At 35.5% G+C, this 24,744-nt stretch overlaps 1 protein-coding gene and 1 pseudogene across 1 annotated transcript; both read right to left on the reverse strand.

Moving 5' to 3' along the window:
- Window positions 1-258: 258 nt before the first annotated feature.
- Window positions 259-1,689, reverse strand: LOC111394300. Its single transcript, XM_023020050.1, has 2 exons — window positions 741-1,689; window positions 259-344 (listed from the first exon to the last, which is right to left on the reverse strand). The coding sequence occupies exons 1-2, from the start codon at window positions 1,687-1,689 to the stop codon at window positions 259-261; spliced, it is 1,035 nt and encodes a 344-aa protein (XP_022875818.1).
- A 5,215-nt stretch (window positions 1,690-6,904) lies between these two features.
- LOC111394301 lies at window positions 6,905-22,956 on the reverse strand (annotated as a pseudogene).
- Window positions 22,957-24,744: the final 1,788 nt, after the last annotated feature.

Raw genomic sequence — 24,744 nt, forward strand, 5'->3', positions numbered from 1 at the left:
GTGTCAAGTGCAGAATCTAAGTCACCGAATAGCGTTCTCGATCAAGTCTTCGAGGTCAGGGGTCCGGTCGAGTCACCGTCCTACTCGAATGAGTGGGTGGCTCATGTTCCACCTCCAGAAGTAATTGTCATTAGCTCAGACGAGTCTAAGGGGGAAAGTGGGAGAGCTTCTTAAATTGTCAAAAGCAGTGCAACTGTGCAATAAATGGCCCTTTTGTAGGAAAATATGTTTAATATTTTGTGGTATGGATGATTTTGGTCACGTTCTCTGGATACGTGCAGAAACTGCATCTCTATAATAGGCAACCGCAGTAGTGTAGGTTTTCAAGCCGCTGTTGTTCCCAACTGTCGAGAATTACAGAGACTATCTGTCGGGAACGATATATGAACTATCGAGACGTAATGTTGGTGTTTTGTTTGTTCAGTATGGTCTCATGAAAATAAATTTTCCATTTTGACAAACTGTCAGTCGAAGGTAATGAAACTTCTATGATCGGCTAAGTTTATAGTAAGAAAAAGGTATTCATCTCATTTGTGATAATGGAATTGTAATAATCGGTACTTTGCTTACGGAACATAACGACCAAATTTGCATTGGCATACGATAATAATAGCAGATTCATAAAATAAGTTGGGAATGTACAATGCTTATTTAAATTAAGTTTTTCGGGGATTACATTTGACAACCACTTTTACACATCACGCTTCTTCAAGTGGCTTATGATACAATAGGGTTCGAACATGTGGTCCGGTTATGACCAAGTCTCCCACATCGAGTGCATTTCCTCAGTTGGGTAGTGGACTCGTATCTAGCTCGCTTACGTCGCGGAGGTGGTCTACCTGGAGGACGACGTACAGTCAGTGGCAAAATATGAGTGCCTAGGATTTCATTTGGAACAACCCAATCCACTTCCCGTGTAACGGGATATATGACTTCCATATAGGCACCCCTCCAGTATTCCGATGTATAGTGCGGAGAGCATAGATCGTATAATGACTTACCACTCAGGGTAGCACCACGAGTTGCATGAGCACATGGGATACGATTTAGTTGAAACTCACGACATGTGCACGTGTTATCGGAGAAGTCCACTATCTCCGTATCGTTGGATATTCCAACCTGGGTCAAGCTGTTTGTTAACTCATGGGCTTGAAGCCTAGTACCAGCTTCAAATGTTGTTTGTAACTCGTCCTCCATCCTCGACGATAATATAGTACTGCATGCGGTTGCATTGCTTCGACGTTCGTAAAACCACCTCTGCATTGTTTTACGAATGTGCTCAACCAAACACGTGATTGGCAACGAACGAGCATGTCTCAGCATTGAGTTCAACGATTCCGCGTTGTTGTTTATCATAATGTTGTATCGGTCGCCCACGAATAGTGCTTGTGACCAGAATGAAAAACCGACTTTCTCCATACACCTGTAACATCTTTCACTGACCCTACGAATCTGTCCCATTAGTTGTTCGAACTCTTCGACCCGATAAGTTGTAGCAACTCGTTTGAACAGGAATATTGAACTTGCGTTAAAGTGCCGCTGAATTAGGTTCTTCTCCACATGCCACATACAACAACAATGATGAGACAAAGGAAATAAGTGAGTAATAGCTCTTTCGATACTTCTTTTCCTGTCCGAAACAAATACAAGTTCTTCTGAGTCTCCTATAAGATCTTTCAAGTTAGACATAAATCACATCCAAGATCGGTTAGTTTCAGAATCCACAATCCCCCACGCTAACGGATAATTCTGTTTGTTCGCATCTAGGGCAGTTGCCAGTAAAAGTGTATCCTTGTATGGACCTTTCAAGTGACTACCGTCAATGCAAACAACGGACCTCAAGTACTGCATGTAACCACGAATCTTGCACCAAAAGTTAAGAAGAAGTAATGGAATCTATCGCACGAATCAAGTTCGATGTGGGTTACCGTCCCCGGGTTATTCTCACCTAGTACGTGACAGTATGAAGATAGTTTCTGAAAACTGTCCTCCGGTGTCCCAGGTAGCATATGGAAAGCGGCCACCTTCTCCCTACGTGCCTTACTGTAACTTATTTGGACACCAACCTCACCTTCCATGTCACGTGCAAAAGTGCTCGGATCATACGATCGGTTCGGATTATCCAATTTTTCCAAAATATGCTCGGCAATTACAGCACTCGTCACATGTCGATGCGCATTACTGCGAAAATCGATGGAACATGTGTGCACGGATCACAAAGATTGCAGACTGCTTCACAGTAGAAGCACGTAACATCCACTTGCAACTGTTGTCGGCGCATACAACGGTTAAAATCTTCATGCTTGACCGGCTCACCCAAAATTGGAACTTGTTTTTCAAAGCAAGTGCACGAATTTTCGAGTACAACTCTTTCTTGCTGAAGAATATTTCCTTTTCGGCAAGATCGGATGTAGTCACAGTTCTCATAAATTCATATCCATCCGAATCATTGGAATGTGACAAATAGTGCTCGTCCTCGACGTCAACAGAATTAGCAACCTCTAAACTAGGTGATGGGTTATCCAAGTTCTCATCTAATGGTGTAGTCCCGTTATTATACTCATGTATTTCAAGTGCATTACTGTTCGAGACACTATGCATTCAATTCACCAAATCATGTTCCACGTTTTGCAGAACATCTACCGCGGCAAACAAAGGATCTTGAAAATTCGTATCCCTTCCCATGTCAACACTTGGGAGATCGGATTCCAAAACAGTAACGCAGATAGCACTTTCCTTATGCACTGATACGTACCAATTTAAATCTTCATTGTCGCATATTTCAGGCGGAGGTATATTCAAGTTAGGGACTTTAAACTTCAATTCAATTTGAGCGCGGGGATCAAGAATACCAAGTTTCTCCTTCAACCTTAACATAAGTTCAGCTACGGTAATACTTGTTGGCACCAGAATGGAAGTAGTTTTGTCTCCTCTCCACTTCCATTCGTCATCCGCATGAACAAAATTTTCCCCATGCAACACGACGAATCTCAAATGATTATTCATACCTGAAATGTTGGGATTGCAATGGTAGCAATTCGGAATCAATAAGTTGGCATTTAATAGCATGAAACTCACACTTCATAATACGTAAATCAGTACAATAACAAAAGTTCAAATCAAGGGTTTGTATCGTTTTGAAGTATCCCAATTGAAAGTAAAATTGTATAACTTGGCAGTTTCGAAATGTCAGGTTCGACATCTCAAACATTTAACCCGACAATTTGTAAATGTTGAACTCGACAATTTAACTGTCGAGAATGTCGGGAAGCAGACGGCGGTGAATTTTTGAGGTTTCTTCAACACATCATATTAAGTGTGGTCATTATTATTCACCTACCAAATGACAAAATGAAAATGGCATATTGGCCTTGTCATTAAAGAGACCTTAATGGTGGTAATGAAAGAAATTACTCAATGGTGATAATGGCATTTTATTAAGGATTCAAAAAAATCAAACAAATGAATGTATAATACTTTCAAATTAATTTCAAATAAATATGCCCATGTTGTATTTAATATGTACAAATACAAAGCTATAAAAGTAAAATAAAATAATTTGTAATTACTAACCTCTCAAAGTGGACGTAGAATGCAACACAAATGTCTTCTTGATCAATGAAAATGAAGAAGATGGAAAAGAGGTAGGGTTTCTTGTTTATGTTTCATTTTCTAATTTATTTGGTAATTTTTTATTAACAAAAATTCATATTAATCAATAAAATACACATTTATCCATGTTTTCTATATATAAATTAAATGATCACATCAAGTCAATGATTTTCCTTCACATCAAGCATTTAATGCTACTAGAAATATGTGATTAAGGGTATTTGGACTTTGCACCCCAAAAATGTGACATTATGCTCACAAAAAGTGAAAATGACAATTTTTTTTAACTTTCATTTTTTGTGACAATTTTGTAAATTCCCCTATATTTTATATGTTTTATGTGTATTATTTAAGAATTTGACTATGAGAAAAAAATTATAATTTTAAGTTTGACAATGCAACGATTAACGAAACAGTAATTGATAAATTAGCTCATATCCTTTGTTGAAGTCAAAATTAGTAAGGCTAATTTTAAGTCAACTTTAAGAAAAAGGGGAATTTATTATTGAAAGAAATCACAAAATATGTTGAGAAAGTGTTATTGCGCCAAGAGCTTTTACATTAATTCACTTGCCCTTTACAAGATTTTTGCTCTACTATTTATACATGGTTCCAGCCGAAATTACATCAAATCAGTTAAATCAGCTACAGTACCGAGCTCGAAACTCGGGTCGCCAAATTCTCCTGTGATTGGTCGATGAGGCAGGTGGCCATTTGTCAATGTTTTCCCCAGGTAATGATGACCTGCAAGGGGCTTTAGAATCGTGGCTTCGGATTAGCGGTTTTGGACGGTCATGACGTCACTTGTGGCAAGTGTATAAGATTGATAGGGTGATGTGACAGGAAGTAATCATGATATTTTCCTGAGATAACGACGGGCTAGTCCGATCTGGGAGTAGTGACCGAACTCATACTTGCCTGTGGTGGGTTTAGCGAATTGTTTTTGTTAGATTGGAGTTCGGTAGTCAACATACGTTGTGCGATAATCTGATTTCATTAACACCACTATATTCTTTGAGGAAAAAAATTGGTTTCTTATACTGTTACATTTGGAAACTAATTTTTTTTGTTTGATTTTCAGAAATGGCAACCAAATCAACCAACGTGGATATGGCCCAAACTGTGTCTACTGAAAATCAGGCTATGGGCTCTGCTGTGGCTCAAGAGTCAAGCTTAGTTATGGGCCAGACTATGGCTAGATTGCCAAGTCATGTTGTGAGTCAAACTGTTGCTCCAACAATTGGCCATACCGTTAATGTTCTGGTTAATCATGGAGAAAAATCGAAGAAATTCAATGGTTTGAATTTCAAAAGGTGGCAGTAGAAAATGTTATTTTATTTTACCACTCTGAATCTTGCGAGATTCTTGACTGAGACTGCTACAAAACTCAATGATGGTGAAGGAGATGTTCAAACAATCAGTGCACTTGATGCTTGGAACCACTTGAATTTTCTGTACCAAAACTATATTATGAATAGTTTAGCAGACACGCTATACAATGTGTATAGTACTATAAAAACTGCTAAGGAACTGTGGGAGTCTTTGGACCGAAAATATAAAACTGAGGATGTCAGGGCTAAAAAGATTAGTGTCGGCAGATTCTTAGATTATAAAATGGAGGACTCCAAAGTAGTTATCAATCAAGTGCAAGAACTCTGAATGATTTTTCATGAAATTCATATCGAATGGATGATTTTGAGTGAAACTTTTCAAGTGGCTACAAATATTGAAAATTTGTCCTCCGCATGGAAAGATTTCAAGAATTATTTGAAGCACAAGCGAAAGGAAATGAATGTAACTAATTATTAGACTTCGAATTGAAGAAGACAACAAAAGTTCTAAAAAGAAATGGTTCAATCTTGGTGCTGCTAAAGCTAATGTTGTGGAGCATGATCAAAGTAGTAAGAACTACAAAAACAAGTCTGGACCATCCAGTGGCAAAAGGACCAAGCAAGGACCAAAAGGTGAAATTTCTGGAAAATGTTTCAATTGTGATAAAGTGGGCTACAAGTTTTCGGAGTGCAAATTGCCAAAGAAGAAGAAAGAAGCAAATGTGGTTGACTACATGGCACAAGATGTGTCGGAGCTGAATCTCTCAGCTGTCATTTCTGAAGTGAACATGGTGGGTTCAAACCCTAAGGATTGGTGGATTGACACCGGTGCCACGAGATATGTGTGCTCTGATAAGGAGCTATTTGTTGCGTTTGAAGCAATTGAAAATGGGGAGAAGTTGTTCATGGGAACTTCAACAAATTCTGAAATCAATGAACAAGGAAAGGTGGTTCTGAAGATGACCTTGGGAAAAGAGCTGACTCTCAACAATGTGCTATATGTGTTGGAAATTCGTAAGAACCTAGTATCCGGGTCGCTTTTGAATAAGCACGGCTTTCGCATTGTATTTGAGTCAGACGAAGTTATTTTGTTAAAAAGTGGAATGTTTGTCGGAAAATGATATGTTTCTGATGGTATGTTTAAACTCAACATAATGGTTGTTAAATCGAAAATAAATAAAGCAAACTCTTCTGCTTATTTGCTTGAATCTTCCAATTTGTGGCATGGTAAACTAGGACATGTTAACTATGATATTTTATGAAGATTAGTTAACTTGAATTGCATACCTGAGTTCCACATTGATTCAAAACATAAGTGTGAAACTTGTGTTGAGACAAAATTGATAAAGTCATCGTTTAAATCAATTGAATGGAACACATAACCACTTAATTTAATTCATAGCGATGTATGTGATTTAAAACTCGTACAAACGAGGTGACAACAAGTATTTCATTACTTTTGTCGACGATAGCATCAAATACTGTTATGTGTATTTGCTAAAAAGTAAAGACGAAGCTATAGAGAAATTTGTTTTTTATAAGAGTAAAGTTGAAACTCAACTTAATAAGAAAATTAAGGTGTTAAGAAGCGATTGAGGTGGTGAGTATGAAACACCATTTGCGGAATTCTGTGCACAATACGAAATCATACATGAAACCACCGCACCTTATTCACTACAACAAAACGGTGTTGCTGAACGGAATAATCGTACTTTAAAGGAAATGATGAATGCAATGCTATTAAGTTCTGGGTTACTTCAAAACAAGTGATTGAGCAACTGATGTATTAACATTTTAATAAGTACAATGGTAACACAAAAAAATTTAAAATTCAATATCAACTAGAATATATTTGAGAAAAAAAATTAGTACAACCCGAAAAAAATTTTAGAAGTCAACCATAATTAAAACAAGGTTGTCGAAACCTCAATAAATATCAACAAAATTCGAAATTCAACAAATTATATGTCTACAGCCACACGTTTGTACAAATCTGCTGGTAATCGCGGAGTAGGCACAGACTGCAATGGAGTTCGCATGTATGTAACCTGACCAGGGTTTTCTCTCACATCAATCTCTTCTGCAGTCATCCCAATGGGGAGAGCCCAATGGCAATGATGCAAAAGGTGGCCTAACATGAACGCAACAAAATTGATGCCCAATTGTGCACCAGGGAATACCCTTCTTCCGACACCAAATGGTAGCAGTCGAAAATCACGTCCTTTCATATCAAAATCCTCTTCCAGGAACCTTTCTGGTCGGAACTATAAAGGGTTCATACACACGGCAGGTTCTCGTGCTATTGCCCAAACGTTGACGTACTGATACGTGTCGCCATGCAAATAACTTTGTTAAGGCACCAGATTAAAGTGGAAATGAAGTGGAGGCTAGAAGTGGAAGCTGGGAGTGGAAACATGGAGGTATTTGTCCAAAATTCACAAAGCTAGCCATGCTAATGATTCTCATATATGTTGTTATCTTCTAAAGTCAACACGTGGGGGTAGTGGGCTCTATTTATTCAGTTTGTTTGCTCCAGTTAATAAGCCATGCAGTGCTTATCTGTAGCTTTTGTGGGATAGTGCTGCTCTTGATTTCTAGCATTAACTAAGCTGTGCTACCTGTATAGGCCGATCCACCCCCATGTGCCTGTGCAAAGGGGCATGCGCAGTGAGCTTATGCCTTCTTCTTTTTTTATTGGTAAATGTGAAATTCCATATATCAAAATTAATTTAAAAGTACACCGAGCATACCCGAGAAATTAGAAAGTAAGTAACCAATACATGTACACTGAACATAGCCGGGAGAATCAAATAAAAATAGATGCACCAACATTGGTCTAAAGATCGACTACAAAAGATTCAAATTGAATCAAAACATACGGATACAAGGTGAACATAGCTTTGTATACGTGTGTTTTAATTCATCTTACAATAGATTTAACTTGCGGCTTAATACCTTCAAAAATACATATGTTCCTTACCATCCAAATGTAGTACACATTTGTTGTAAGGGCAACACGTTTTCCTCTACTTGGCCAAGTCTTACCACAGGCTTCCTTTTTTTCATCCATTTTAAAGAACTCAGTAAGGTAGACATGGTGCGTCGAATAGCCAACTAAATGTCGGATATGATCCCAAACATCTCTACAAAAACGGCATGAAAAGAAGACGTGTTGGGCAGTTTCATCGAAGACTCCACAGAACGGATAGGTTCGATCCAAGTCAAGATTCGTTAACCTGTCTTTAGTTTTCAATTTTCCCCGAATAGCTAACCAAAGGATGAATGAATGTTTAGGAGTGATAGAACATTCCCAAACAGAGGTGGCCTAGCCGGTTTTAACTCCTTTCGATCTGAAGAACTCATGGGCAGCTTTGGTGCTGAAAATCCCAGAATCTGTCCAGCTACATAATTTGTTAATTTTAGCTTGTTTGTCGCTATGTGATTCGACAATGACGTCTCTTATTTCCAGCAGCTTTTTAAGAAGTGGAGAATCATCTTTCTTCACTCTATATTTCCAAATATTCGAACCTCGAAGGTGTACTTCATTTATCCATTTAATCCATAGAGTATCCTTTTTTGCTGTGAATGTTCCAAGGTGTGCTTCATTTATCCATTTAATCCATAGAGCTTATGCCTTCTTTATTTTTAGGGGAAATGGAAGAATGCAATTATTTCCTGCCATCTTTTCTACTTTATCCCTGTCCAGTTTTTTCCTTCAATTTCCTCTCCTATAACTTTATTTTCTCTAATTCTTCTCTATTAAATTCGACCATATCACGTACACATTTGATCCTTAGGGGATGTCATAACCAGCTATCTTAACGTCTGCACTGGCACGATGAGGGAGCATGAGAGGGGTTGGAGGGTGCAATCTAAGAGATTCCTTAACCGCACACATAAGGTAGGGAAGGTTTGAAAGGTCCATCTCAGCCATCACACGTTCGTATCCTATCACACAGTCTAGCTCTTCTTGGACCTTGTGTTAAACCTTCGAATTTTTGATTAACTCCGCCATGGCCCATCCAACAGATATTGAAGTTATGTCCTTTCCTGCAGCGATCATGTCCTTCAAACATAGATTTTTCAGTATGCAGCTCCATTAATTTTCACACTGATGTAATTAATTAATGTAATCAGCAATAGGCTTAACCAAAGTAAACCAATGATGGTGTCCTCACTAAAGTCATATTGCTCTTGAAATGTCACCAATGCATCCAAAAAGCGTTGTTTAGCACGCCCCCACTCTTTTGGCAAGCAACTCTGTGCTCTTCGATTATAGCTCATGTGAGATGGTCCATATGATCAGCATGATTGGCAAATGCCTCATTATTAAGTGGGAACATCCAACGCGACCATGGGATGTGCTCAGTGTTGGAGGAAAGATGGGTTTACTAACTTGGATTAGTTAATGCTTTTAAGGAGGACAACACTAATAGGAAGAAGGAATGAACAAAAGGAAACTTGTATTTCTCAACTTCAAGAATTTACACACTTTTTGGCTTGTTACAGAATGGAGGACACTACCCCTTTATATAGTGTTTACATGAAGATTCTAGTTCACACATTTTCTAGAGACACCTAGACCACACATCAAGATATTTTCCTAGAATTCTCTAGATATTCTTTATAAGATCACATATCTTACTTAGATATTTATATAGATTTTTCTAGTTAATGTTTCTAGAAATGCTAGGCATGTTGGGCCTTTTAATTGATTTGGGCCTATAAGCAAAATCCTTAAGCCCATATTATTTAGTCCAAAAATCAAGTTTACTACTCAACATCCCCCCTTAAACTTGATTTTGCTTCTCTAAGTAGAGTTTTTAACTTGTGGAACACATCATGCTTGAGTGGCATAGTGAGATGTCGGCGATCTACTCCTGGGAGGTTACATATTTCAGCTGCACTTCTTTCTTTGCAATACTTTCTCTTATGAAATGATATCTTGTATCAATGTGCTTGCTTCTGTCATGGAATACTGGGTTCTTTGCCTTTGCCAATGCCGATTTTTTATCAACATGGATTGCGGTTGGTTCTTTTTGTGAAACTCCAGGCGTCTTCAACAAGTTTCTAAGCCAAATCACATGGTAGACACTTGATGTAGCTGCAACATATTCAGCTTCACAGGTAGATAGTGCTACGATCGATTGCTTCTTTGAGCTCCAAGTGAAAGCTGTGTCGTCCAAGTAAAGCACATATCCAATCATACTTTTTCTATCATTACTATCTCCACCCCAATCCCTGTCACTATATCCAACAAGTTTGAATTCATTAGATGATGAATAGACTAAGCCATAATCAAGCGTACCTTTGATGTAGCGAAAAATTCTATTTGCAGTTTTCATATGGGTCATGGTAGGTGTCTCCATATAGCGACTGACGAGCCCAACTCCAAAAAGGATATCTGGTCTTGTGCACATCAAGTATCTTAGACTTCCAACAAGACTCTTAAAAAGTGTTGGATTTATTTTTTTGCCTTCATCATTCTTTGACAACTTGATTCCGCATTCGACGGGGGTACATACAGCTCTGCGATCCTTCATATTGAATTTCTTTAGAACTTCTTTCGCATATCCTTCTTGTGAGATGAAGATACAATCCTCCATTTGCTTTACCTCAATCCCAATATAGTAGGCCATGTGGTCGATATCCGTCATCTCGAATTCTTGAGCCATTGCCTTCTTAAACTCAGTGATCATACTTTGATTATTTCCTATGAATATAAGATCATCTACATCCAAACAAACAAGTAAAATATCTCCTTTCTCATTTACCTTTGTATAAAGGACATACTCGTGAGGGCATTTTGTGAAATCATTTTCTAGAAAATACTTGTCAATTCTACTATTCCATGCCCTTGGAGCCTGTTTCAACCCATATAAAGCCTTTTTTAGTTTCAAGACTTTACCTTCATATCATTTTACTTTATAATCCATTGGTTGCTCCACATAGATTTCTTCTTCGAGATAACCATTTAGAAAAGTTGATTTCACGTCCATTTGAAATATCTTTCACTTATTTTGCGCTGCAAAAGAGATAATTAATATTATGGTTTCTAAACGAGCAACAAGAGCAAATACCTCTTCATAATCGATTCTCGATCATTGGTTATAGCCTTTGTCAACCAATCTTGCTTTGTATCTTTCTACTTCTCCTTTAGCATTCTTCTTTACCTTGTACACACACTTAACTGCGATTGCTCTCTTTCCTTTGGGAAGAGTTGTCAGCTCCCACGTGTTATTTTTCTCTATAGCCTTAATCTCTTCATCCATAGTATCTCTCCATCTTTTATTTTGTGCCGCTTCATACCCTATTGGTTCACAATCGACAAAAAGACAAAAGAGTATGAGATCATTTTGATTTTCTGTTACCTCATATAGCTCTTGTAGGCTCCTCATCCTTGGTGTCCTTTTGCTTGAGCTTTCTCCTTGTGAAGAGGATGGGAAAGCATCTCCATTAGTTGGTGATAGAGGTTGATTGGTAAGCTCTTGCTGCTCTCCATTCTCTTGTTCTTCTTCTCCAAAGAATGATAAAAAGTCGTAGTCTTTTTCTTGGACACCCCAATCCCAAGCTCCTTCTTCATCAAACTTGACATCTCTACTTATGATGATCTTTTCCTTGTTTGGATTATACAACATGTAGCCTTTAGAGCGAGAGTCATAATCGATAAAGACATACATTTCACTTTTGTCACCTAACTTGGACCGCTTTTGATCTGGTATATGAGCATATGCAATGCTCCCAAATACTCGTAAGTGAGAGATGTTGGGCTTTCTTCCACTCCATGCTTTTTGTGGTATCTTATTTCTCACACTTCTAGAAGGTGATCGGTTAGATAGATACACGGCGCAATTAACAGCTTCGACCCAAAGTTCTTTAGGTAATCTCTTACTCTTGAGTATGCAGCAGGCCATGTTAAGAATGGATCCGTTTTTTCTTTCGACTACTCCATTTTGTTGTGGAGAGTATGGAACCGTCAATGGGCGACGAATTTCATTCTCCTCACAGTATTTCTCAAACTTTTTGGAGGTGAACTCTCTTTCTCTATCTGATCTCAATGCTTTTATACTATATCCGCTTTCTTTTTCAACAAGAGCTTTAAACTTCTTAAAAGTTTCAAAAACTTCCAATTTTTGTTTGAGAAAATAGACTTAAGTCTTTTTACTAAAATCATCAATAAAAAAAACAAAGTAATTGCTCTTACCAAGAGAGCTTGTATTAATTGGCCCACAAACATCGGAGTGTACAAGTTCTAGCGGCTTCTTAGCTCTTGTAGAAGCTCATTTTTGAAAACTTTTCCTCGAATGCTTTCCAAGTAAGCGTCCTTCACATAATTGATCTACATGATTTATTAGAGGCAAACTTTTCACCGTCTTCTTCTTACTTACAACTTTAAGCCTCCAAAATTAAGATGTCCAAATCTTAAGTGCCAAAGTCAAGATGAATCTTTAAAACAAGCTTTTAAGTATTTGGCAACATTATTTTGAATGCTTAACGCAAACATTCTATTTCTTGTCATAGGGACTTTAACAATCAAATTTTCTCTTTTATCTCTTATTGAAAGACTAAGATCTTTCAAATGAATATCATAGCCCTTCTCTAAGAGTTGTCCCAAACTTAAAATATTATTCTTCATATTGGGCACATAATAGACATTTAAGATAAATTGATGTGTACCATTTTTCAAGCGAATCAAGATTTTACCTTTTCTTTTCACTTGAATTTTGGATTCATCTCCAAAGGTAATGTTTCCACGTACTGATTCATCAAACTCCACAAACATATTTTTTCTTCCACACATATGGTTGCTTGCTCCTGTATCCAAATACCAAGTGTTCTTTTCTCTGCTCTCTTCACCTTTGTAGTTGGCTTTCTCCTCAACTTGGTTAGTAATATTTCTACATTCTGAAGCATAATGACCAAGTTTTTTACAATTGTAACATTTAATTTGAGATTCTTCATACCTTGGCCCTTCATTTTGCCTCATACCTTTTCCTCTTCCACGACCTCTGGTGGAAAATGAGCTTGTTTTCTTTCCTCCTTGTAGAATGCACTTCTTCCTCGATCTTGGCCTCATCTTCGTCCTCTTTGGCTTCTTCTACTGTCGAACCTTCCTTCACCCTTGTTCAAAGTGAGCTTTGTTTGAAGAGCTTACTCTAATGGCTCTTCTTTCACCTTCTTCTCTAGTCTTTCCTCATGGGCTTGTAAAGATCCCATGAGTTGATCGACACTCATACTATCTAGATCTTTAGATTCCTTAATGGCTACAACTATGTAGTCAAATTTAGAATCTAAAGACCTAAGTATATTCTCAATTACTCGAGTGTCGTTCAACTTTTCTCCATTCCTTTTTAATTGATTCACAATAGCTAATACTCTAGAGAAGTAATCAGAAATTGATTCTGATTCTTTCAAATGTAAATCTTCAAACTCACCTCGAAGTGTTTGAAGTCGAACCTTTTTCACCTTCTCAACTCCTTTGTGGGAGTTTTACAAGATCTCCCATGCTTCCTTACTGGTAGTAGCACAAACTACTTTCTCGAACATGCCTTCATCTAAGGCTTGATAGATAAGGGTGAGCGCCTTCTTGTCTTTCTTCTTTGCATCCTTCAAACTATCCCTTTGTGCTTGGGATAGAGCGATCTCGTCTTGTTGCTCCAATTGTCGTAGTTATCCTTATTGAGTTGGGGGACTTGAAAATGAATCATCCCACTTGCCATTTTTAACAAGAACCTTAGGGCTTTAATACCAGTCTGTTGGAGGAAAGATGAGTTTACTAACTTGGATTGGTTAAGGCTTTTAAGGAGGACAACACTAATAGGAAGAAGGAAGTGAACAAAAGAAAACTTGTATTTCTCAACTTCAAGAATTTACACACTTTTTGACTTGTTACAAAATGGAGGACACTACCCCTTTATATAGTGTTTACATAAAGATTCTAGTCCACACATTTTCTAGGGACACCTAGACCACACATCAAGATATTTTCCTAGAATTCTCTAGATATTCTTTATAGACCACATATCTTACTTAGATAATTATATAGATTTTTCTAGATAATATTTCTAGAAATGCTAGGCATGTTGGGCCTTTTAATTGATTTGGGCCTATAAGCAAAATCCTTAAGCCCATATTGTTTAGTCCAAAAATCAAGTTTACTACTCAACACTCAGCCATGGAAAGAGAAGTGCCGAGTTTTATTCCATTTGCACCAATGGCCTTAAATTCGTGACCTTTCTCATCCAATATACCGTCAGAATTCATACATCGCTTCCCAGATGCAAGTCTTGTTATGTTGTTGAGTGCCATAACTTCTAGATATTTCTTCAATTTCAGGCTCTTCCACAAGTTATTTGTATAGTTATAAATGTTGACGATTTTCAATTCAAAAGCTTTTCACCAGAGAATAAACTACTAAATGTATGAGATGAATGGTATGAAGTTATAAAATCCATATCTAGTATGCAAAATAGTCACGGGCTGTGATTTGTCTCCAAGACATGCTTACACTTAAATCATTGGAAACTGAATCATAAAAATAATGAAAAACAAATTTTTTATTTTATTTTTGAACCGGATCTTAGCTAGATGTTTTAAATACGTGTTGTAATCTTCTAATTTGTGCACACAAAATTTAATTTAGAAATTCCTTGATCGCAAATATCTTTGATTGTAAACTTGAATCTTGATCTCCAATCTGGAATTTTTTATTTCATGCTGTCTAGATTCTTTAAACTTTAAGAAATTTGTTCTTTTTGATTCTTTGATGCTTCCAACATTTGATCTTATTCGATATTCTCCAAAAAAAAGACTTCACAAAGATATGACATGAAAACTAAAACCCAAAAATCGTAAATTTTTAGAGCACAAGATTTGTGAAATGAAGTTGGAAACAAGCTCTCTTAGGTGTGTATTATGTAGCATAGTTACTAGACTCGACATGATTGTCGACTCAAAAAAAATCATCGGGTCTCTGGGTTAATGGTTCAACCGGTGGGTCATTGTTATATTGTAATTTTAATTAAATTATAATTTTCAAACAAAATGATGACCATTTTCTAAATCCAAATATATATGTATCTCCCTTACATTATTTACCAATGAATGTGCATATGCCTTAATGGTTACGAGAGTGATATTACTTTCTTGAAGCTAGGGTTCGAATTCTTGCCATGCCAAATTGAAGAAAAAATTTTGCACTACACTTTGGCAACAACCGGTTCATATTTGAACCGGTCCTGATGTCTCTTTAAATTCGTCCGAACCGGAAAGTTATTGATGGTCTAACCGGTTCTTGACCGGTTCACTTGTTGGCTTGAGCAATTATTATAATTGGACATGACCACTATCTGGTTCACCGGTTCCAGGGCCAAACCGACCGGTCCGGCCCGGTCTGATGTCAATAATTATATGTAGTATTCTATATTGCTGAGTTCGCCAAACCTATGTTTTATACCAACCTAAATCCATCTTTTTTAGTTCAATAGGTTAGGATTTCTAGGGACTTGAGGATCTGTAATTTCATCTAATGAACTTGAAATGTTGTCTCCATTTGAGCCTCATATTTCGAAAATAAATTGAAAAGCCCAAACATGATATTAAACACAAGATACAAAGGATTGATTAATAACAAAAATTAAAACTTGCAGAAAAATAAAACTGAACATAGAGGAATTTTTTGGCCGAAGCCCCAGAGGTTTGGTGACCCTTTTAACATCTAGTCCCCTGTTGAGCATCCATTCAAGAATGGATATTGCTCGGTTGCACTATAATGCCTTAAACTGGTAATGAAGGTTACAAACATTTAGCTAATATCAAAATACAGTATAAGAGACTTATCTCTTCACAAAGAGTCAATAGATCTGGCTCGAATCACACAAGAAACTGTAGATCTGACTTCACGAAACCAGAACCCTAGTTTTCACAACTATTCCAGATTTCACACAAGAAATCACATGTATTCAAGACTAAACTCTCAAAGTGTCATTTCGAATGAGATGTTCAAAATAATGGCGAATCAGAAAACCCTAGCCAATCACAGAAGATGAATCCTCTCAAAAATGAAAAGCCAGAAAAAATCTGAGGCCAAACGAAACGTCCAAGTGTATATCTATCACCAAGACCAATTGACTTATCCAACGGTTTATGATGTGCCAAGTGTCAGCATCCAGTATAAAGTTCACTTTATAAATCGCAGTTCCATAAAATGTTTTTAGCTAAAAATTGTGGAAGCACAAAGAATCGGGTTCGAGTCACAACAATCTCCACTTTGCTACTATAGTTTTTAGCTCATAGTGTAGCCAAGAGCATATCACATTCCCTTATTTCATACGCTCCAAAAGTACCTGTAAAAAAATTTACAATGTATCAATAGATAATATCTTCAGACAGTTTTTAAACTTGTTTAAAGGTACTATCTTGGTCCCCATATCAGAAGGATTAACTTGAGTAGCAACCTTCCCAATTTTCAAAATTCCTTTTGAAATATATCCCTTATAAAATGATATTTAATATCTATGTGTTTAGTTCTATCATGATACATGGGGTTTTTACTTAGATGTATGACACTTTGGTTATCTGAATATAAAGTTGCATTTTCATCAACAAAACCAAGTTCCTTTAGTAATCCACTTAGCCAAATTCATTCTTTAAAGGCATCAGAAGCAGCAATATATTCTGCTTCAGTAGATGATAAAGCTACAATCTTTTGAAGTTGAGATTTCCAACTAATAACAGTACCACATAAGGTAAAGAAATAGGATGAAGTTGATTTCCTATTATCCCTATTACCAGCAAAATCTAAATCAGTAAATCCCTTTAAAGTTACCCCTTCTTTATTCAACTTAAACATGAGACCATAGTTGGATGTCCCTTTCAAGTATCTTAAAAGCCATTTCAAAGCATTCCAATGTTCTTCCCCAGGATTACTCATAAATCTGCAAAGTAAACTAATACTGAATGCAAGATCAGGTCTTGTGCATACCATCAAATACATTACAAATCCAATCACATTAGCATAAAGTACATTCAACATTCTATCATATTCTTCAGCAGTTTTAGGGCAGAAATCAGAAGAAAGCTTGAAATAATTTGCTAAAGGTAAAGTAACAGATTTACAATCAAGCATATTAAACCTTCTTAACATTTTCTTCACATAATCATGTTGATTTAAGAACAATATATCTTTTTCTTTATCTATAAAAATCTGCATACCAACAATCTTTTTGACAGCTCCTAAATCCTTCATATCAAATTCAGATTTAAATTTCTATTTAATAAACTCAATCTCAGATTTATCACAGTTTGCAAGTAACATATCATCTACGTAAAGTACTAAGTATAAAGAGCTTTACCTCCATTACCTCTGAGTATTGGCATATATCATAATTGCTTCTTTGAAAACCAAGTTTTAGTAAAAAGGTGTCAAATCTTTTGTACCATTGCCGTGGGGCTTGTTTTAAACCATATAAAGATTTATTTAAAAAACATACAACTTTTTCAGAATCACCTTTTATAAAGCCAACATGTTGTTTCATATAATTTTTTTTAATCTAAGTCACCATACAAGAATGCAGTTTAACATTTAACTGATCCAGTTTCCATTTAAACTGAACAACAAGGGCAAGAATACATCTGATTGTGGTGTACTTAACAACAGGAGAAAAGATTTCATTGTAATCTACTCCTTCTTTTTGTGTAAAACCTTTTGCAACTAATTTTGCTTTATATCTTACACTTTTGTTTCCTCCCTCTCCTTCTTTTATCCTGTAAATCCATTTACAATCGATCAACTTTTGATTCTTAGGTCTCTTTACCGATTTCCAAGTATTATTCTTAAGAAGAGATGACATTTCATCATTCATTGCTGCTATCCAATTTTTAGCATCTTAGCAGTTAATGGCATCATCATAGGAGCTTGGTTTATTTTCAAATTGTTTTTTATAGGTAATTAGTGAAACAAAATCATCACAATCAAATCTAGCAGGTGTTCTAATTTGCCTTCTCTCCTTATCTCTAGTTAACTGATATTCATTTAAGGAAGGATTTGTAAAATCAGTTTGTTTATCAGTATCAAATGATTGATTGTCTTCAGTTTTAGCAGTAATGCTATTTCATTTTGATCAAGTTCAGTTATGGTAGGAACATGAGAATCAGTTTCACTATAAAGTTTCTCCACCTCAATTTGAACATCTTTTTCAGTCAGATTAGTCTCCTTTCCTTCTAAACATGGCATAATAGATTCATTGAAAACTACATCTCTTCTAACAATTACTTTATAGCCCTCTTCATTGTAAAGCCATAATCTGTACCTTTTTACATTTTCACCATAGCCTAGAAAAACAAACTAAAGTGATCTAGGTTCTAACTTTCCAATATTTTGATGGGCATAGGCAGCACATCCAAAAAATTTTAAGTATGAATAATCAACAAGATTTCTAGACCATATAGATTCAGGAATATCATAATTCAGAGCACTTGTTGGAGTTCTATTAACTAAATATACAGCAGTTTTTACTGCTTCACCCCAAAATAGTTTAGGTAGACCAAAACTCAAAAGCATACATCTCACTTTATTCAACAAGGTTCTATTCATCCTTTCAGCCATACCATTTTGTTGAGACGTATAAGTAACTGTTCTATGTCTTACTATGCTACATTCTTTGCAAAATTCCAAACCATTGTCTGTTCTCAGGATCTTTATTTTGTTATCAGTTTGATTATAGAAAAAGTTTCATCTTTTGATTTTAACAAGAAAATCCAGATTTTCCTTGAATAATCATCAATGACTAAAAGGTAATATTTAAAACCAGACAAGGTAGTAACTGAGGCTAGGCCCCATAAATCAGCATGCAAATACTCAAGTATTTGTTTAGAATTATGAATTCCAGGTAAGAAAGGAAGTTTAACTTGCTTTCCTATCACACATTTTTGACAAATGAAAATTTCATCAAGATTTTGATTTCCAAAACTTCCTTTGTTTTGTAAAGCTTTTAAACTTTTCTTGTCAATATGGCCTAACCTTTCATGCCACAACTTTGCAAAGGTAAAGTTATCAGTTAAAGCAACAGCAGTCAAACCAAGTAAAGGTTGCTTCAAGAAAATAGAGACCATGTCTCTTAGGGGCACTAATGACCAAGTCATTTCCCCTAAGAATTTTCATATGTCCTTGACCCATTTTAATGTCAAACTCCATATCATCAAGCATTCCTAGAGACACCAAATTTCTTTCTAAGTCTGGAATATACCTTGTTCCTTTCAAATTTAGAGCTTTTCCATTTTCTAACAACAGTTTTATGGTTCTTATTCCACTTATTTTACAGATCATATTATTTTCCATTATAACCTGCCCACCAGTTGTCTTTTCAAAGTCAAGAAAACTATTCTTGTTTGGGCACATGTGGAAGGAACACCCAGAGTCAAGGATCCATTCATTATTTAGCTTCTTTGCAACATTAACAAGGACCAATCCATCCTCAATTTTATCTTTATTGAATACTAAGGCAGCATTCCCACCCTCAACTTTCTTTTCTTTCAGCTTATTTTTCTTTTTATAACAGTCTTTAATGAAGTGACCCAGTTTCCCACACTAGAAACATTTTTTTCCTTTTAGCCTTGTTCTTGGATTTAGCTTTTTCATTCCATTTGTTTTTATTCTCATTAAGGTTCTTAGAGTGATAACTTGGTTTACTGAACCCCTTTCCTTTCGCTAGAAGGGTGTCACCACTGTGATTATCCTTAGTTTCAAATTTGATTTCCAATACTTTATTTCTTAAGGCATTTATAATCATATCAGTAGTAAGTTCATCCCTTCCATATTCAAGAGCAACCTTAATGTCTCTATATCTATCACTAATAGAGTTTAGCAGAACTACAGCCAACTGATCTTTTAAAAGTTTTTCATCATAGTTGGCTAAGTCTTGGGTCAACTTTGTAAACTTATTCAAGTTATCATCTAAATCAATTAAAGGGTCCATTTTAAAAGAAAATAGCTGCTTTAATAGATAGCATTTATTTGGGATAGTCTTAGTAACATACTGGGTTTCAAGTTTGGTCCAAAGTTCAGAAGCAGTTTTGGTTTCACCAATGGTTCATATCATATTATCAGAAAGATACAAGAAAATGGTACCCTGGGCAACTTCTTGAAGTTCAGTTTTCCTAACATGATTCATATCTTGAGGCCAACTATCATCTAATGCCTTTGCACATCTCATTTGCATAAGTATGGCTTTCATCTTTTGACTCCACATATTAAAATCACCTTTTCCATCAAATTGAGCAACTTCAAACTTAGCAATAGCCATATCAATATAACACAAAGTGCTTAGATATGAATCAAGAATACAAGGAAATTTATTTCATGTTTTGTGTAATAACAATTATACCGGTGTCACAAGTTTTAACACAGAAGGACACGCAGTTAAAAAACAATATAAGGAATACAATATCAGAGATCACAGAATTACGTTTCGGTGACTTTTCCTTCAAAGACCCTCCAAATACACATTCGTACTAGATTTATCTCAGATTCCCAAGGCCTCGTAGGAGCCTTTGGACAAAGAATATTTTCCAGGGGTTTTAGTGTATGGTAAGTCAAAGGGAAAAATCCAGAAATCGAATTTAGAAAATAAATTTTCCAAAAAATTCAGAAAGATCTCACCCAACGAGTTGTAAAACTCGATATCCTTTATCCTGCTTAAAAGCAGTTCCAAAAATTTTCAGATCTAAAATAGATTAGTGCCTTCCTTCCAAGATCTAGGTATCTTGTCCCCAGTTTAGAGCTCTGATACCAATGAAGAGCCCAAACAGGATATTAAACACAAGATACTAAAGGATCGATTAATAACAAAAATTAAAACTTGCAGAAAAATAAAACTGAACACAAAGGAATTTTTCGGCCGAAGCCTCAGAGGTTCGGTGACTCTTTTAATACCTAGTCCCCTATTGAGCATCCATTCAAGAACGAATATTGCTCAGTTGCACTATAATGCCTTATACTGGCAATGGAGGTTACAAGCGTTTAGCTAATACCAGAATACAGCATAAGAGACTTATCTCTTCACAAAGAATCAACAGACTTGGCTTGAATCACACAAGAAACTGCAGATCTAACTTCACGAAATCAGGACCCTAGTTCTCACAACTATTCCAAATTTCACACAAGAAATCACATGTATTCAAGTCTAAACTCTCAAAGTATCATTTCGAATGAGATGTTCAAAATAATGGCGAATCAGAAAACCCTAGCTACTCACAGAAGATGAACCCTCTCAAAAATGAAAAGCCAGAAAAAAATCTGAGGCCAAACGAAACGTCCAAGCGTATATATATCACCAAGACCAATTGACTTATCCAACGATTTATGATGTGCCAAGTGTCAGCATCCAATGTAAAGTTCACTTTATAAATCGCATTTCCATAAAACACCTTTAGCTGAAAATTATGGAAGCACAAAGAACCGAGTTCGAGTCACAACATAAATTTTATAAAAGGTAATTTTTGGAGTTCTAAAATTAGGGCAAAGTTTTGTGTACACATACAAATTTATTCCAGAAGCCCATCAAAGGTAGGCCTATAGTGTAGGGATAAAAACCTACTATTTCCATTCCTGCTCTAACGATGCTTGCCAATTCTAATCTAGGGAGTACTTAGATCGATTTGAACGCAGATTTTCGCCATCATCCAATTATTTTCGAATGGGTCCATTCAACGATGTAATAAAATATCACAATGTAATATCTGCTAAGTGGTAAAATGACGATGTACAGAGTACCTGCCTTGATGCTACTTAGCCCTCAAGTTGTGCTATTAAGAGACGTGACGTCATTTTTTCCAAGTCTAACTAAGGAATGATAACGAGGATAAGACATAAAGACGATAAGTTTGAGGATGTAAATGCATTTTAAAGCTTCTAGTAAAATGAGTAGAGACTGATAATTCAAGGTTCTTTTTCAAGCTTTAAGGAAAGGGTTGGAAGCATCTAACAGTTAAAAGAACCCAGTCCTTAAAGCTTGACAAATCTAGGCAGATTTAAAAAAAAAAAAATTAAGAATTCAAGACTCATAATCATAGCTTCAAGAATTAAGAACTTCATTTTATTCACAAACCAGGAATTCCATTTTAATTCTTGTGTAAATAAATTAGTATAGTAAAATGCATATTAAATTATCTAACATAGATTCAGTCGTAGTTTTTAAAAAATATTTTTGTTTTTCACGATTCTTGCTAACTATTTTCCAAAAAAAATAAAAATAAAAATAAAAAAAGAGATTCCTTTATAGTTTATATACATGCACGTGGGCAGACCCAGCCCCCAACGAGCCATGGCGGCAGCCGTGCATTTTTTTCCCCATATATTAGCACGAGCAAACTTCGAATTCTTGGATCCGCAACTCATGCATGCGCTTGATACCACCATTAATGGGAGTATTAATCATAACAATTATATTTTCTAAAGCTAAAATTACAAGCTGAATGAATATATCCAAAAAAGGAAACATCAAAGGTAATTAAGACATACCAGGATTACTGGATTAGTGCAATCCTTATAGATAGACTCCAACATTGCCGTGACCTCATCTTCTCTAATAGGGCTCAAAGCCTCAATTCTATCAGCAAAAAATAATTCAAGTGTACAAGCCTTTCTAACTTTAACATAATGTGGTCCATAATCAACTCAAATTAAATCCTTTCCATCTCTGCTAAATCTAGCAGCAGAACGGCTTCTGTGCCTATCTGCCAACAGCTGATCGTTCTCTTTCAACACTTCTTCGGCCAGTTCTGTGTTGGAAACTACGACATTTAGAGTTGAGCCAAACCAGACGGCTATGATGGGACCATAGGTTTCAGCCCACTCCGTGAAGCACCGGAATCCCACTGGCTTTATGTCGTAGAGGTTTCCGACCACCGGCCATTGCCGTGTGCCTGGTGCCAGACAGTATCGGAGCTTTTGGTAGAGGTGGAAGGACAGAAATAGAAGTCTGAAAGTGAGGATGAGAAGAGAGACATTGTAGAAGAAAGGAACGCAGGAACAATAATAAATCGTGGCAATAATTTATACAGAGAAATTTAAAAGGGTAGTTAGGAGTAGGGCTTGACATGATACACTTCAGTCGGTTCAAATCTTGTAGACCCGAAATTTTCGGGTATTTAGTAATTGAAACCGTCAAGTCCAAATTTAATTAAAAAATCGTTCTAGTTCAGTTCGGTTCAGATCCATTCGGTTCACAAATTCCGCATTATAATTAAAATTTTTTAATATTTACAAAGTTATATTAATTCAACTAATGATATGTTCAATCTTAACTCTTATAAAATAACGTAATCTAATCTTATATATATTTTGAGTCTCTCTTTGTTGAATTCTTTCTGGATTTAATTGTTAAAATTATAGGAAGAGGAAGATAGCGAGCTCAAAATAATTAAGAGAGGCATTGTCAAGCTTAAGTTCGATTTCTCCCGAATGGTAGAAACGACACTACGATATAGTAACAAATTTGGATAAAACTTAAATCAATTTGATTAAGTTGGCTTTGAACTAAAAATTAGAAATAAGAAAATCATATTTTTTGGTTTGACTTATTTAAAATAAATTATTTAAAATTAGGGAAATTCGATTTAAAATAAATTATTTAAAATAACTAATAATTTGACTTATTTAAAATAAATTAATTAAAAATTAGGGAAATTCGATTGTTGATCTAGAACCAAGAACTGTATCAAACATGTTAGTTCTTGATTCAGATACCCGTACGAGTATTTAACTTAAGTGAACCGTTTGATTCTGTTCGGGTTCGATTTGAGAGTTTTGTTCAGTCCTAGTTGGAAGAAAGGTAAAGAGAATGGGTTGGTGGATTACAAGGATGGAAGGAGATTTGGTTGGTGTAGGTTAAAATATAACTTTTTTGAAAATTACTTATTTTGATGATAAAGTAAGTTGAAATGTACTTCAATAATTTAAAAAAAAAATCTTTTTATTTGAAAACACAAAAAAATGATATATTTAAAGTTTAAACTTGTTAGATGAAGTTTAAAAAGCTTACTTAACCTATGTTTGGTTTAGATGAAAATCGAAATTTTAAAAGTTTTTTATACAAGTTGATAGATTGTGTAGTTAATAAGTTATTAATTCTATAAAATATGTTGTTACTATTAACACTGACTTTAATTTAAATTTTAATCCAATTTTTTAATTGAAACAAACATTTACTTATAAATATACAGCTTCCTAACTTTAATGCTTTCAAATTGAACTTTAAGCCCCTATTTGACAATCATTTTTTATAGAACTCATTTTGTAAAATTTATTTTCAACTATATATTCTCACTGTAGAATATTCTGCACATAACCCAAAAATTATTTCTACTTTTTAACCACATATTCTCCAAAAAAATTATTATTCCAAAACTCATTTTTCCCAAAAGACACTTTTTAAAAAGTTCTTTGAAGGGGTCACATTATATTAAAAAGAAAAAAGAAAGAAAAATGGCGTATGCATTTATAAGAAATTAAATAAAAGAATATATGTTACAAAAGTGCCAATGCATTAGTTAAATGCAAGACATAAATTTTTGCACTTTCGCATAAGTTATTTCAAATATAGTTTGAGTTGTCATTTTCCGAGTATGCACATCATTCAAATTTTGCTAATAGTTTGAATATATCTTCACGAGTTAAACTCAATGATTATTGTATTTTTTAATGTTACTTCCCATTTGTCGATCTGTCTCCATTTATTTACAAATTATTGATTTTGATGATGCGATTAATAGAGCCGTTTAATTTTTTGAACTATCTATAGTG

This window comes from Olea europaea, chromosome 5, assembly GCF_002742605.1.
Source record: "Olea europaea var. sylvestris chromosome 5, O_europaea_v1, whole genome shotgun sequence".
NCBI classification, from domain to species: domain Eukaryota; kingdom Viridiplantae; phylum Streptophyta; class Magnoliopsida; order Lamiales; family Oleaceae; genus Olea; species Olea europaea.

Coding starts and splice junctions, on each gene's coding strand:
- LOC111394300 (XM_023020050.1), bottom strand. CDS start 1,689: ATGTCTAACTTGAAAGATCTTATAGGAGACTCAGAAGAACTTGTATTT. Junction 345..740: donor TGGTCATAACCGGACCACAT/GTTCGAACCCTA, acceptor AATTCTCGACAG/TTGGGAACAACAGCGGCTTG.